Below are 16,240 nucleotides of genomic sequence, written 5' to 3' on the forward strand. Positions count from 1 at the left end.
ATAGCTGATATGACTTGATCAGACCAGTGGTGTCAGCTTGAAAAGGTAAAGAGGTTTTAAAAGGGCACTACCAATTCTGATCAGACCTTTAAAATGTCACTTTTTCCTTACAGATCAGGATTCTTTCCAGGAGCCTTCTTTTGTAATTATTTTTATTATTAGCATCCATTTCCAAGTCACCATTCAACTCAGAAGATCACCTTTCAGAATTTACAAGCCTTGCCTACGGTAACTGCTTCAGCAACTGCAGCCAACGTTGACAGCACACATCAACATTTGACCACAATTTCGGCCAGCAAGTGAAGAATACCATAGCCCAGAGTTTCTCAATCTTTCCAGGTTCGTGACCCCATACTCAAAGTCAAAAATATTCACAACCTTCTTACATTTACTATAAAGGTAGGTGTAAAACCATGTATCACTGATAAGTCTGTAAAATTTGTGTGTGTGTTCGTTCCATGAGCTTGACAGAGAATACATGGCCTTGAAGGATAAGGCTGTGCAGAAAATGGGGGAGGGGGGCAAGTTTTTCTTTGCTTTAGATTTTAATAAAATGTTCAACACTTTGCAACCCCACTGATTGCCTTGTATGACTTCCCTGCCCCCCGAGGATTCACGACCCATAGCCAATTTAAACGGCATAGGAAAATGTGGCAAGCAGAAAGTAATTACTCTCAGTGGAATTTAAACAGGCTGTACACTAACACCCCCCCCCATACTGGTAATAAGTGCTATGGGAGCTTTAATTACTACAATTATTATTTATAATAATACTTAGCACTTGCATAGCAAATTTTATTGATGCATCGCAATGTGCTTTATAAAGGAGGGTCGTGGCATTGTTCAGGTGGGTAAGCGATACTATGACCATTTTGGGGGGCATGGGTAGGGAGATGGAGCACAAAAATTAAATGTCTTGTCCAACATCTCACATCAAGTTATTTATTATTAACATAACAACAGAAATGGGCATGACACTTAACAGATGACAAAGACGTGTTCCCTGCCCCTCAAAGCTCCCAGTCTATAGGTCAGATCCTGCCTGGCCCATATGCCAGGGTGCAGTGGGAGTAAGGACCCTCCCTCATCACTTGTGGGAACTGCGAAAGGACCAGGCTGAATACCAGTCCCAGGGGTCGAGGGAGCACATAGACTATTCACTCCCTTTAGGGTACAGAAAACTCCAAAGGGACCAGGGAAGAGAAGGGTGAGAAGGCAGGTCCATGGCTCCACCTTCCCCATATGCAGGCCAGGGGAGCAGAGACTATGGAGGTGGGTAGCAATGTGCATGCCACCCCCATGCACTAAGAATTGCTAGCACAATGCCTTCCAGGGCACTTACTGAGACAGTGCATCTTCCAAACAGCAGTGTCTTTCCATCATGCGGGGCATTGGTTCCATCAGTAGTGACTTAAAGAACACCACTTCCTACTGAATCGCAGCTCCATCCTCTAAAGCTCCATACTGGGCTTTCCTTGCAGGTGCCAGTGCAGCCAGTCCTGATGAGTGTCACAATTTTTAGTCTTTTCCTTAAAGCCTCAGCTCCTGGAGTCATGTGATTATGTGACAAACTCAGATTTCATTTAAAAACACAAGTTTCTAGCCTTTATGGCTTTGGAGAGAAGTTTGAAAGCATTAACTCCAAAGGCTCAAAACTAGAAGGCAAAGAGAACCCAAACCGTACTGCTTTGAAAGAGTTGTGGTTCTTAATGATTTGAAATGCCCAGGCTCATTATTTTTGAACTCTTGTGGCTGGCAATCCTGCAAGTCTCCCATCCAAGTATTGACCATGCTTAGTTTCTAAGAGCTGAGGACATCAGAGCCCAAGGTAGTATGGGCACATCACCACTTCATGTAACAGAGCTATTTAAAATAGTAATACACTCATACATTTCCATTGCAACCTACATGCAAAGCAACACCTGTGTACAGCTTTGTTTCATTGCTGTGACACTCACAAAGTAAGACTTCCCTTTTCTTTGTTGGTTTTTTTTTTTTTTTCAAATCAAAATGAACAAGACAGAAAAGATTTTAGACAGGATGCTTTCTGTTAGTGGGAAAAAACATGTCGAAAAGGAACAGAACATAATTTAATCTACTGTAATAAAATTAAACATTTCTCCCTACAGCATGTAGAAGGCCCTCTGGCCAAAATAACGAAGTTATGCTCATTTTCAATAAGAAGAATATTTTACAATGTAAAGGCTTATTTATTTATTTATTTATTTATATAGTTCTGCTAATACTATCTGTGACATAGTAGTCCAGAATGGTACGAGGGTGTCAATCTGCCAAGTGTTGTCATGCAATTTCCTGAGTTGGAGCCCATGCAAGGATACCTGCTGGGTGAAGACAGCCTGAGCAACTGATACAGTTCTACCAAAACGTAAGAAAATACGAATTGCCATATTGGATTAAACCAATGGTCTATCTCGTCTAGTGTGCTGTCTCTGGCAGCAGACAGCACTAGCTTCAGAGGATGATGCAAGAGAACCTGTAATAGGAAGTTATAGGGGGCATGGATCAGAATTTACATCACACTCCCTGTCAGTACCCGGTCCAACCCAGAGAAACTAATGATCCAACCAGAGGACCAAATTCAGTGATGAATCCTGGTAACGTGCCACGTGAGGCACGTTGTGCGTATATTAAAAAGAAGATGATGGAAAAATGCTTCAGGACATCCCCAGGAAGGAATATTTATACCCCTTCTAAAACTCTACTTTATTTTTCTAATTTTATAGTTATAACCCTGGATGTTCTTGTTATCTAGGTAACATGGATTCCAAGACTGGATCCTGTCCAGCACCAAATGTTTTAGAAGCAGGTGTAAGAGTCTCCACCGCCACACACACACACACACACACACACACACACACCAAAAAAACCTCAACTCAGTTCTCATCCTGGTCTCTGATAGAGACTGATTTAAGCCCTGAAGCATGAACTTTACTATCTCTTCCAAAATGTATTCCGATTAACTATAGCAACTCTGGATAGTCTTACTATCCATGTAAGTGTCATTCTCTTTCTGGAGCTTGCTAAATTCTAAGTCAATATCTTCCTGTGGCCATAAGTTCCACAGTCTAATGATGTGTTATATCAAAATATATTTCCTTGTATTGAATTTTCCGCCTTTTAATTTAAAGGTCTGTCCCCTTGTTTTGGGGTTATGAAAGGACAAGCTCCTGATCTACCTTCTCTAAAACAGTCCTTATTTTATATTATTTTATTATCCCAAACTTTTCAATCATCCTTCGTGCGAGAGTATTCCAAAGCCCCTAATTAGTCTTGTCCAAATCCCCCCTAATTCTGCAATATCTTTTTTTAGATAGGGTGACCAGTACTGCATAGTATTCCAGATGCTGCTGCACACAGATTTACATGATGACATAAAATTCTCCATCTCCTTCCTTATGTATCCTACCCTCTTATTTGCATTTTGTCCCTTCCTTTTCCGAATCCTGATAAGCTCTCAGCCTCAATGATATATTATGACAATGAGTTCCAGAGGCATATTTTAACACAGTGAATTACTATTGTCAATTATCAACTGTTTTCTACTATTTGTAGCAAAACTCAAGATCATCTTACTCCACTACAAAGGCATGTCATTACCACTATTTACATACTGGGACAGCTGAATCATAAACAAATTAGCAACAGTTCAGCTATGAAGATTGTTCTGGAATACAAGACTATCCCAGTGCCTGCTCCCCAAAGATGCTGAAAACCTACAACTTTTATTTGGGGTTATAAGTAAAAGCACACCATGGAGAACTGCAGAGAGAACCACACCAAAGGCAAGCCAGAAAAGACGAGGACTTCCCTACGTCAAGGGGCAGATGCCACTGCATTAAGATCTGACCACACCCTTCTGCTGTTTTCTGTAGAGTTGAAGCTTTCATTTGAAAGATATATTTGGTAGCTTGTTCCATTGTGAAGAATGCTTTCAAAATTTCCATGCAGGAAATTTTTCTCCAGCTGCAAAGCAGATGTGAACTATGTGCCCCACCCCAATCCAAATTCACCTTTATCACTTCAGGCCCCCAGTCCTCTGCAGAGCCCCACTGACATCAGCCTGCGCAGGAGCAATTGCAGGGCCGGGGCCATAGCCTCATTTAAATGTGGACATTATTAAGCAACACTAATAGTAATCTCAGAAACACACAGTCAGAGGTTATGTACCATTATCAAATATTGGTTCTCCTTGGGTGGCCATCTTCCCTCCATGGTGGGCCTTTCTTCTGCTTACTCTTCTCTTGCTGTACAGGGTGGAAGGACACAGAGGTTTTCTCTCTCCCATTCATCCTTAGAACATGTCCTGTTTATTTCCTAACCTTTCCTTCTCTGTAGTGAGTTCAATGGAAGATGGGATTCCTTTTTTAGGAGCTGCTAAATTTGGCAAAGGAGACCCGGTGGAGTCAGGACAGCTGCATTCATAGACTCAGCACGCACCTTTGCCATGCCTCATCTTTTCCAGCCCTGAGAGTGAAAAAGTCCAGTTCTGCGCTCAAGTTTTCTATTCTAATACAGTTAGACAGAGACCAACTGTGAAGGTGAGAAGAGACCACTATGATTACCTCGTCAGACTCCTCCTGCATACCACAGGCCATAGAACGACAGTGATTCCTACACTGTGCCATTAGATACAAACAACAAAACCACAGCGATCTGAGCAAGGATGTGGGCGACCTTCACAATGTGAAACTGATCTAATTAATCAAATGGCAATTCTTTTAATATGCCCAGTACTCTAACATTTAGGACCCACTCACAGCAGCTACTCAGGTGCAATGTAACACAGCAGACATGGGTGAGAAGGGAAGGAGGAGAATCTTTGCCAAATACAGGATGTCCTATAATTTGACCAGTTTTACTCATCTCTTCTGCAGTTTCATAAATATGTCTCTGTATAGCAGCTTCTCTCTTCCTTAACCCTGACCCACAATCTCCTACTTTAAGCCAATTATTGCAACATCACTTTATCAGTACCGCCATTTTCCTTTCACACCACATTATAACACAAAAAGGACTGAGGAGAACTTTACTTCGCAAGTAGCCCCAACATCTCAAGGTGACAGAATCAGAGCCTTAACTTTTACTCAATTCCTCTCTTTTGTTACATCACGAACAGTAACTCAATTCTTCCATTCACACCAAGGATGTTTAACCTGTCCTCCCTTAACTTCTACCCTCTACATCTTGAATCATTGTCACTGGCTTCTGCTACACTTCTTCAGTAACTTTGTTAGAATATGGTGACTAGAAAGTCAGACAATATTCCAAATGCAGTCTCATTAGTGCCGTTGATAGTGCCAGAATAATCTTGGCTGCTTTACATCAAACATATACATTGTTTGTCTTTAAAAAAAAACCCCAAAAATAATGCCAAACATTTTGCAGATACCATGTGTGTGTTATATCCATGATCACCCCCAGATCGCTCTGTTCATATTCCATATCATGCTCACAATTGACTGTATTTCCTCATATTATTTTTGTCCTCTGGCCAGAACACTGTCACATCAGGAGCTCAACATGCTATTAGGCCTACCAATTTAAATCCTCGATTTCTATACTTAGTAACATCAAAGGAAAGCAGAACACCACACAGGATGCAGTTAAGAGAGATTGTCTCCTTTACTTTTTTAGTGATAAAATATTACTGGTGCTAGTGGATACTTGCTCGGGAAGGATTATTTATGCAAATGGTTTCAACCATTCTATCTTACCGCCCTTTCATTTCTTTGATGCATCAAATTTAGCAGTATTTGAAATATCATTAATACACAGGGGATCAATTTTCAGCCTAGTTCACACTGCTGAGCTACCCAGAATGAGCTGCTCAACCGAGGCTATTTTAGCAAAATGGTGGATGTAGACAGCATAGCCAGTCGCCCCCTAGCTACCATGTTTGGCTTGCACACTTGCATAGCCCATCACATTTGTGCAGCTGAACAGCACCTCAGCATCTACGAAGAAGAGCATGATTTGGCCCTTTTTGCCACGATATGGAATGCTGTGTCAAATCACCAGAGCTTTGTGTAAGAAATGCAGGATCAGGTCCTTAAAAAGCAAGTCTAATACTAGAGTACAGCATCCAATGTGTGTTCACGCTCCTGCTGTCTCTTTACCCTCAACTGTGTTACCGACAGGGGCGGCTTCAGTGTGGGTTTGTGGGTTCCATTGCACCCACAGAAATCACAAAACCAAGGGTGCCAGGCCTGAGTGGTGCTGTGATCCCGTGCACAATGCCTGGAGTGGGGAGCCGGGTCCATGTCCGTGGGACAGGAGCCACTGCTGTGGGGTGAGTGTGGGATGAGCTCGCTCTCCCGCTTTCCCCACTGCCCTGTTGCAGTGCCAAGGCAGAGGGCGCTGCTGTGGTAGTCGGAGTCACTACAACTCAAAATCACATCCAAGAAGAGTTTAGTGTAGAGGCTACATCCACCCCTGGTTACTGACACTATTTGTTCTTTCGACCTACACTAATTTTGAATCATTTTTAGTAGCTAACGCATGCTTATTAAATAGATCAATATTTTGCATGTGAGGCTCTCAGAAAATCCAGATAAATTATAGGCATTGTTTGACTTTTGTCTACTGGTGCAATAATGTGGTTCAGAAATTCAAGCACATTCATCAGCCAGCAGCTCTTTTCCCCGAATCCATGAAAACAATCCATTATCACACACTTGCATAAGCAGAATATGCTTCTCCTTTATCAATATCATTATGCTCCTACCTACTGACTGTAGGCAGGATGCAATTTCCTGGATCTCCTCTTGATCACTGTTTAAATATAGGAACTGCATTAGCCCCTCTTCCCCTTCAGTCCTCATGAACCACCCCATCCTTGGAGGGCTATCAGAAATCTCTGCCAAAGCTCTACTTGCTGCTTCCTTCTCGATTCTGGGATGTAATTCATCTGGACCTGGTGCCTTGTCAACTTTAAACAGTTCTAATTGCCTAACTATCTGCTCTGGCATAATCATAAAACCTTTTAACATTTCACATTGCCCCTAGGAAAATGTATTCTAGTCTCTCTGATGTGACCTTCAGCTTTTTCTGTTAATACTGACGGCAAAGAATTCACGGAGGGTTTCCGCAATATCAGCCTCATCTGTCACTTCCCACTCATGTCTCTTAATGCCCCCACTGACCTCTTGACTGCCAAGTTGCTTGTACGCTGTTTAAGGACATTGTTGCTATTTATGAATTACTTATTTATTACTTGGCCTGCTGGCCCAATTTAAGTTTTTAGATACATTTTTTAATTTCACAGGCTTTTTCAAATTTTCCTCCCTGCTGATATATTAAAAAGGCAATTATTTATTTCTCTCTCAGCATGACATGACAAGAGTTATCAGGCACAGTGCAAAATAAATGCAGCGAGCACTTTACCTAGGTAAGAGGCCTAAAAACATTATGAAAGATTAGCAATAGCAACACACACACACACACACACACCAGCCTCCATTCATTTTAGAAATCAGTTTTTGAAATATTAGTTTTAGGTACAGAATATTCCCAAAATATTCTTCTGTTATTTGGGGACACTCAGGAGAGAGCAGGCAAACCAGATGGACTAAGATCCAAATGCGTGCAAATCACCTATTTTTAGATGGGAATTCAGTCCAAACCTTTGAGTTACTGAAATGCCTGGTTAATTATTTTCATTTCTGGATCCAGACAGGACAGGAAACTGAAGTGCTAAAATGCTGGGATGAAGCCGCTCTTAGAGAAGAGAATCATAGGACCAGATTCTCATTTACACTAAAGCCCCTAAAAAGAACAGGAGTACTTGTGGCACCTTAGAGACTAACAAATTTATTTGAGCATAAGCTTTCGTAGGCTACAGCCCACTTCTTCGGATGCATAGAATGGAACATATATTGAGGAGATATATATACACATACAGAGAGCATGAAAAGGTGGGAGTTGTCTTACCAACTCTGAGAGGTCAATTAAGTAAGAGAAAAAAAACTTTTGAAGTGATAATCAAGATAGCCCAGTACAGACAGTTTGGTAAGAAGTGTGAGAATACTTACATGGGTGTTGAGATGAGTTCCTGTCTGCATCCTGTAAAACTTGCCCATACCGGTATTGCCCTGGCCTCTTCTTTTGTCATTCAGTGTTGCACGCATTCTAAAGCAATATGCATTTCCTCACCTTTTGGGGGCGAAGCCAGACTTTGAGACACCTGCTCCTCTACTTGGTGTAAACTTTGCTTGTGCCAATCAGAAACGAACACAAACAGGTTTTGGGCCCCGTCCCCATGACACTTCTATGATGTCATAGTTGGTACTTTATGGGCTGCCTGCCATGTGCAGGCAGGGAGAGGAGAAAGAAAAACGAATCCTGTGTACCCTGTGTACACCCGTAACCGAGCCTGATCACCTCGAAGCCTCTCTCTCAGCTCACGTGTTTCAAACAGAGTTTCTACGTTTGCCGGTCGTTATGCGTTGGTTTGTATTTGTAAGTATCAGTTATTACTAATTGCTGCATCTTTGTTTATAAATATTGTTAGTAGATATTTTAGTCATTGTGTGTTTTAAGTTTCATTAACTCTATTAGCTAATCAAACGCTGCTCCCTTACCCCTTGTAATTATCCCCAATAAAACTTTAAATTGATTAATTTTAGTTGTGTGTGTGTGTGTCTGCAGTTTGCAGCGTGACCCATACTCTCCTTGCATCCCTTACCAATATAGTCTATTGCCACGTGCAGCCTGGTAAATAACAGGCCTGCATTTTCTTTCGCCCCTGCGTGCCCGTGGCAATCCACAATGGGGAGATAGATTCAATGTTTGTAATGGCTCAGCCATTCCCAGTCTCTATTCAAGCCTAAGTTGATTGTATCTAGTTTGCATATCAATTCAAGCTAAGCAGTTTCTCGTTGGAGTCTGGTTTTGAAGCTTTTCTGTTGCAAAATTGCCACCCGCAGGTCTGTCATTGAATGACCAGATAGGTTAAAATGTTCTCCTACTGGTTTTTGAATGTTATGATTCCTGATGTCAGATTTGTGTCCATTAATTCTTTTGCGTAGAGACTGTCTGGTTTGGCCAACGTACATGGCAGAGGGGCATTGCAAGCCCCTGTAACACTACTCTGGTAATGTACAGTGATGCAGAATTAGTATCATCGAGAGCAAGGCCCACAGGGTAACACCCTATAAGTCATCTAGTCCATTCTGACAATGTAGGATTTTTCCCCATTGTACCTTTTCTAGTGTTTTGCCACGGCTGGATCTTAATCAATTGGATGAGACATCCACTACTTCCATTGGGAGATTATCAGAAAGAATTCTCTGATAGCCAGCTCAAATCTCCCCGTTCTTAATTTCATTTGATTACTCTTACTTATCCCCTCATGTCACCCTAAGTGCTGCCTTTCCTTCCTTGCTGTTAGCACCCTCCAGAAATCTCTGTTTTGTCCCCAGCTTTAGTCAACACTTAGCGATGCTTTAAGTTAGCGTTTCTAATCTTGCCTCATAAATCAGTTCATCCAGCCCCCTAACTAGTTTTGTTACTATTCTTTGAGCTTATCTCACTATATAAATCTTTTTTTTTTTTTTGGTATCAAGCTAGGGCTGAACACAACATTCCAGCTGTGGTCAAATGACAATGGACAGAGAAGGACTGTTACCTACTTGACTAGTGACACGTGCTGCCGAGCCCTAAGCAGCCCAAAATTGCTTTGGCCTTTTTTTGCAGCCATATCATGTTGCAGACTCATGTCCAATTTGCTGCCTGCTAGCCTCCTAAATGACTTTTGTCATGGTTTCTCCCCTATACTATCTACATTTCAGTTTATTTCCCCCTCAATGTATTAGTCTGTGTTATTCCAAGATGAACTTTCTTCTGTTTTTTTCTGTTAATGTTTACTTTCTCCAGCTCCCTTTGTACTATTTCTTTCCTGTCTGTTTGCAGCTCTTCTCTATATAGCATCACATACAAATTTCATTAATGGGCTGTTTATTCCCTCATCAGGATCATTAATGAAGATGTTAATGAGACCCAGCCTAATACAGATCCTAGGGTACCACAGTAGAGAATTCCTTGTAGGTAGATTGTTTAATGTGTATCAGAACCCTTCAGCCAGTTTTCAATCCACTTACTGTATTAGTGTTTCTATCCAAGCCAATTCACACGTAACATTTCACTGTAAGATTTGTTCTATTATTTTGCTGGGCGCAGAAGTTACCTTTATTAGGTGAGGACAGATTGACAAGATCATTCTCTTTTCCTGTTTCTGAAGATCAGTCACTATATTTATTTATTTCCGGTCTTCTAATTACTTCCCAAGTAGGAAATAATGTGCTGTACCAGTGAGAATTTTTGCAGGGGCCCATGATTTTCTAAGATGCATATCATCCAGGTGGGCTGATTTGCATGGGACTAATTTTGCCTCATCTACTCCCCACTGATGCACTTTGCACGCAATGGAAGGAGCTCATATAAGATGTCCACACACCCTTCATACCACTGAGCTGTGCTCTGGGGAGTCTCCCGTCACCCCAGTGCGCAGGGTTTTGATAGATGCTACAGCACTATATAGATCCACTGGCTACATTTCACAGGGCATTTGTGTGGGGATGTGGCTGCAGCAAGGACTATTGCAGCCCGAACTCTGCAATGTGAGCCACAAAAAGGCTCCACTGCTGCACATTGGCCTCGGTTTCTCCCCACAGTTCCTGGCACAGATTCCTTGGTATTTACTGCACTGCAGCAGTTGTCTCTCCTGCATCTACGAACTTCCTGTTACAAGTACAGGAAATGCTTCAAGCACCATAGTAAAGGCAAGTGCTGAGTATTTAATGGCAACTGCTGCACCTCAGTAATCTTGGTCCAAAGTTTTCAAGACTTCCCAATAGTTTTGGATGCCTCAGTTATAGGTGCCTATCTGGAGACATCTACATGGGGCACCACAGGCACTCAAAGTGAATGGCCACTTCTGAAAATTGTGAAAGGTGATTGGGAAAGTCACATTTTATAATTAGCCCATTTTATAATTCACACTATACTTAGCTAAAGCAAAATATCCCTTAACTGCCGCTTGAATTCCATAACATTCTTTTTTTATATATATAATTACCATTATTCATTGTCCTGTTGCTCTTTTTAATTAAGAGGCCTATAACATTAAGAGGACATTACAGTCCAGAAGATCTCGGTCCTCGTGCCACTTGATTCTCTTCTCAGTTTCTGCCAGATTATTACTATTTATATTACAGTAGCACCCAAAATGTGCGAGGGACAGCATGGACAATTAAGAAGAGACAATTCCTGCCCCCAAAAGTTTATGTTGCCTTAAGGATTACAAAATTCTCTTTTTTTTCAAATAAAGCTGTGCTTCATCCTTACAATTAACACCCATCTCTTCTTAACTGTGACTTTTAATATCAGTCACCAAGCGATTATTCTGAGCCAATTTCATCATATTGGCTAAGGAATAGCTAGAATGTCACATTTAGAATGTCCATATGTTTCCAGATCAGCTGCTTTTTGTTGCTTGCCGGGATTTGTGCATTTGCACAATATACTGTATCTGGACTTTCACAGGAATGTGTTTTGGAGATAATTTCCTTTCATATTAATGCCCGTAAATTCCACATTAAATCTGCTGCTTAATTAATTTCCACTCAAAGTGCATGTTTTTTTTTGTCTTTCCTCTTAACAATGCTTCTGCTCTTCTCTGCATCCTCTTTATGACGCAGTTGCCCCTTCCACCTCAGCTTCTCTGCACAGCTCTGCTTATCTCCCTGACAATATTCAGGGCTCATTTCTCCCACGTATAGCCCATCTATGTGGGCTGCTTATACAGCGTACAAAGCTTCACCTGTTTAAAGACAACTGGCAGAATTAGCCTCCTTTGGGATTTTGTTCTAATCAGACAGATACACTCATTTTCATACAGTTCCCATATTTGATCATAACAAGGAGAAGAAATCCCTTTCTCTTCATTTGAAATCCACACTGAGGAGCATGCAGCTAGCATAACCCAGCCCAGATGAGAGTGTCTCACTATGAGCTGGAGATGTACTTCTGATCAAATCCACCACCGGCAACACTTTTATTTGGTCACAGAGATTCATAGAAATTCCCCTGTCCCTGTTCCCCTCCCCAACAAAGCAGGCTTTGTCCTTGTTTGCCCTCTCCCCAAGTTGCCACTTGTACCTGTCTCATTCTTCTCCTTCCCAAGATGCCCCTCCTCCTCCCCACCAAGCTGTTTTATACAGTGCTATGTTAACGTGCACTAGGGAACTTTTAGTGCACGTCATGTTGGTGCGCATTAGAATTCACAGCCCACTGATGCACGCTCCCACGCCATACAGAGAACCCTTATATTTGCATACAATATTCTGCACTAAAGTTTTGCCACAGCAAAAAGGCGTTTTCTTTCATGCATAAAAGGGGATGGAAAGAGAGAACTCTGCTTTTGGCATCCACCAGTGTGAAGCCGTTTTCATTTTCTCGCATCTAGAAACCCCTCCTGGAGGTGCTGCCGCAGGGGCTCCACAAGGCAGCGGGGTGGGGGAGAGAGGGGAAAATTTGTGTCCCAGCTGGTAGTACTGCTGCGGCCTCAGAGGCAGTGCGGCGCTGAACCAGGGGTCTCCTCTCCCTGCCCACAGGGAACAGCAGCAGTGGAGGACCTCATGCTGCTACTGCTGCTGGCTGGTGGGGACAGCACTGCTTGCCTGGGGCTACCCTCATGCTGCCCAGAGGTGGGGGGATGCCTAGGAGTCGGAGGCTCTGGGGGTGCCGTGTGGGAGCTGGCGCTGGGAGCGCTGGCACTGGAGAAGGGGCGTGGTAGATTGGGGAATGGCGTTGCCACTGCCAGAACCTTTTTACTGCGCAGCCCACACCCAGGAGCCCAAACTCCACCACTGTCTCCTAGTATCACCTGAGGCAGCATGGGATGGAGCCAGCTGGTTCAGTCCCAGGCATCTGACTGGAGCGAAAGGCCAAACTGGCCACCAGGGAGCACCAGCACGGGGTGGGGAGGGTTTGCAGAAAAACACCAACCGCGCCCAGAAATTCAACTTCTTGGATTGGGATCAGATCTGGCAAGGCCCATCTCCCACTCCCATTGACCCATCCGACTCTGGCCCCTAAACCCTCCCCACCCCTGGGTATCTACCCCAATCTCCTCCCCTCCAACGCCTTGATCCCACTCCACACCCCCAGATCCCCAGTCCCTAAGTTCTATTTCCCACCCACCCCCGTGGCCTCCATACCAGCCCCTGATTCTAGTCACACACTGATACTGATACTATTCAGTAAAATTTCGGAAAACATTCGGTAAGTTTTTTAGACTTCACCTCCCCTGCTTGAGACCCCAGTGGTGCCGTGGCAACTGAGCTTAACTGCCAGGGGCATTTGCTGTCAGTTCCTTTGGAAGGCTGACATCTGTGGGAACAAGGCCAGTTCCCATGAATCTCAGGTTGGCTGCTTTCTGCCCAGGACTCCTGCAACATTTAGCTGCTGTGCAGTCTGCAGCCATCCATCCACAAAGCATAAAAGCTGCAGAGGGAGAGTCACCGCTACACCCAGTAGCAGTAGCTTCAAATGCCCTGTAAGTTACAATTTTACATAAGGGTAACATGCTCCGTGAATGGCAGATTACTATTTTCTTACTGCAGCTGACCAGGCAGTGGCAATGTGGAACTGAGCTCCCACTCTGCAGCTGCGTAATGGCTGGAGACAGCTGCTCAGAGGAGCATTGTTATCCTGTAGCCACCTTTCCTCTCCATGCAGCCTCTCTCAGCCTCCACTCTGTGGGTTTGCTGCAGTGAGGCTGAGAGATTTAAATCTGGGATTTAAAACATCTCTGGAATCACTGTCAAGTCTTTGACATATTGCCCTTACCCTGTACTGTATGTATAATTGTCTATAGTGGCTAGTTGATTTCTGTTAAATATTGCATTTAAGTCCACAAATAATGACCTTACTGCACTGCTGAATATACCATATTTTATATCTATATCTAGAAACCCATTTACAAGATTTCAATTTTTTCCATTAAAAAATACTGCACTTTGTAAGAGTAAATCTCTTTAAAGAAAAGGGCACCTAATCACCCCTTGTACATAGTTGTGCAAATTGATTTCATCTGAACATTGCTCATCCCATCAAGAATGAAGAATGGGATCATAATGGATTATTTTAGCACCATCATTTGATGTTTTGTATCAGTGCTTTTTCAAGAGAGATGTTTAATGACAACCACTGACAATCTATAAAGTACAGTACTTATGGAGCTATGAGTGATGCCCTGAAGCTGCAAGTGAAATTGCTCTGTGGAGGATAAATATACATTGAGAAGCTGGAAAAGTCCTAATAGAAAAGATGCTATTAAAACATTTCCATTCTAATACTTTAACTCTACAAATCTCAAATGAAACCCTACTATGTTTAGCCAAAAACACACCATGTAATTTAAAAAATAAAAAGGAGGAGACTGTGGAATGGAAAAAATATTGGCACCTCATTAAAATCTCAGTAATTTTTCCACTGTCAAATGTCAAAGAAAGAACTACAGATAAAAGTACACAAACCTTGCATCTCTTGTAAAATACGTGCCAAATTCAATTTGCATTTACCCCTTTTGAGCCCCTCTGTCTTCAATCAAATAATTATAAGCAGAATTTAGCCCAATGGATTTAGAAAAGCATCCAACTCAACAGATCCCAAACTGAGGCAAAAGGCAGACGTTTCCATACTGACAGAAGAGTCCAGATACTGTTTCAGTTAAAGAGAGTCACTATTTTGAATCAAGCAGAACAATATGCTTTAACCTTTCCAATTCCCTGATAACCTCAACCTGGTTCCAATGCCCCGTTCTCTCTAGAGAGTGAAGCTGGAACAAAAGTCAGCCGTGTATGACAGCTTTTCTTTCCCAAATGAAGATTTAAAACAAAATCCAGTTGATGATTGACACTTTGATACCAAGGTGATAAGGGCCTTGTAAATCCTTGGGGGCCTGTTACTCAATACTTTAAGACAGAAGAAGATAGATAGCAATGCAGTACTTGCCTCCTTTACAAGCTAAATGGAGAGTTCCTTATTTAAAATCTCACCAGCATAGCAATCCCTATTTTAAACAGAGAAAGCTACTGCCCAGTGATGACCTTGTGACAACTATTAGCCATCATCTTTGCCGAGGCTACTACCATGATTGGCAGTATATAAAATACCGTAGACATATTAAGTTATTCACAGTGCTAATGTCCGACAGCTAATATTATCAACAGGATCCAGTAATACTTCTCTTGTAGATTCTGAAAAGGTAGATAGAATCATAGGAACGGTAGCCTGGAAGAGACCTCGAGAAGTCATCCAGTCCAATCCCTTGTGTTGAAGCAGGACCAAGTGAACTCAGACCATCCCTGACAGGTGTTTGTCCAACCTATTCTTAAAAACCTTCAATGATGGGGTTTCACAGCCTCCCTTGGAAGCCCATGCTAGTTCTTGACTGCACGTGTATGTCTGATTAGGTGATATCAGTAGTGTTTTTTGGAGCTCAGTTTCCATATACAAACTAAAAATCTGAACAGAGCAAAGAAAACTGTTTTTATAATCCTAAATATCATACTGTTCCCCAAAGTGACAAGATCAATATTGCAGCTTGCCACTGGCTGCTGTGACAGATGGTGCTATTAAAAATACTGAACAACATATCACTTCCGCAAAAAAAAATCTCATAGACATTACATGTTGTCCTCATCAAATTTGCATTTTAGGATACTACAAGAGAAAGACAATGCAGAAAATGTTAATGTATTTCTCTTTCAAAGGTAACAAAGCAGTGGAGTGGGCTATTATCACTCTCATTTTGGAAGAAGGAAGTTTTGCTTGCTTGATGTGGGTTCTCAGATGGTTCAAAAAGAGTTTTAGTTATGTTCCGAGCTGTTTCCTCTTTCACTTGATTTTGCATTAATTTCACTAAGTCTTTCATTCATTTCTTATTTTATAAAAGTCTGTGAAACAGCTGATGAGGTTAGGAAGGTTACTAATCTTCCTTGTGAATATATGTTTCTGTCTGTTGAGCCTTCTACAAAATGCACTTGAAAAGGATGGTGATAATGGTTGAGTAGTTTTCTGACACACACGCTATTTTAAATAGACATCTCTCTGGGTACTTAATGGGGGTAGACTATTACAGAGCTCATTGTGCTTTTGGAGATTGTTGGTCTCACTAATATCAGATGAGACTGTTACCTGCAACTACTGTGAGCAC

General features: G+C 42.2%; 1 protein-coding gene across 2 annotated transcripts in view; it reads right to left on the bottom strand.

Annotated features, from left to right (window-relative positions):
• Positions 1 to 16,240, bottom strand: part of DPP6 (dipeptidyl peptidase like 6) — a 607,069-nt gene that overhangs the window by 408,842 nt on the left and 181,987 nt on the right. The window contains exon 5 of one of the 2 annotated variants that reach the window (XM_065398031.1): positions 13,261 to 13,273. The exons of the other annotated variant lie outside the window; for it this stretch is intronic. Coding sequence (XP_065254103.1) covers positions 13,261 to 13,273 — 13 coding nt within the window. The remainder of the gene's footprint in view (positions 1 to 13,260; positions 13,274 to 16,240) is intronic. 2 annotated transcript variants of the gene reach the window in all.

This window comes from Emys orbicularis, chromosome 2 (genome assembly GCF_028017835.1).
Source record: "Emys orbicularis isolate rEmyOrb1 chromosome 2, rEmyOrb1.hap1, whole genome shotgun sequence".
In the NCBI taxonomy this organism is placed as follows: Eukaryota; Metazoa; Chordata; order Testudines; family Emydidae; genus Emys; species Emys orbicularis.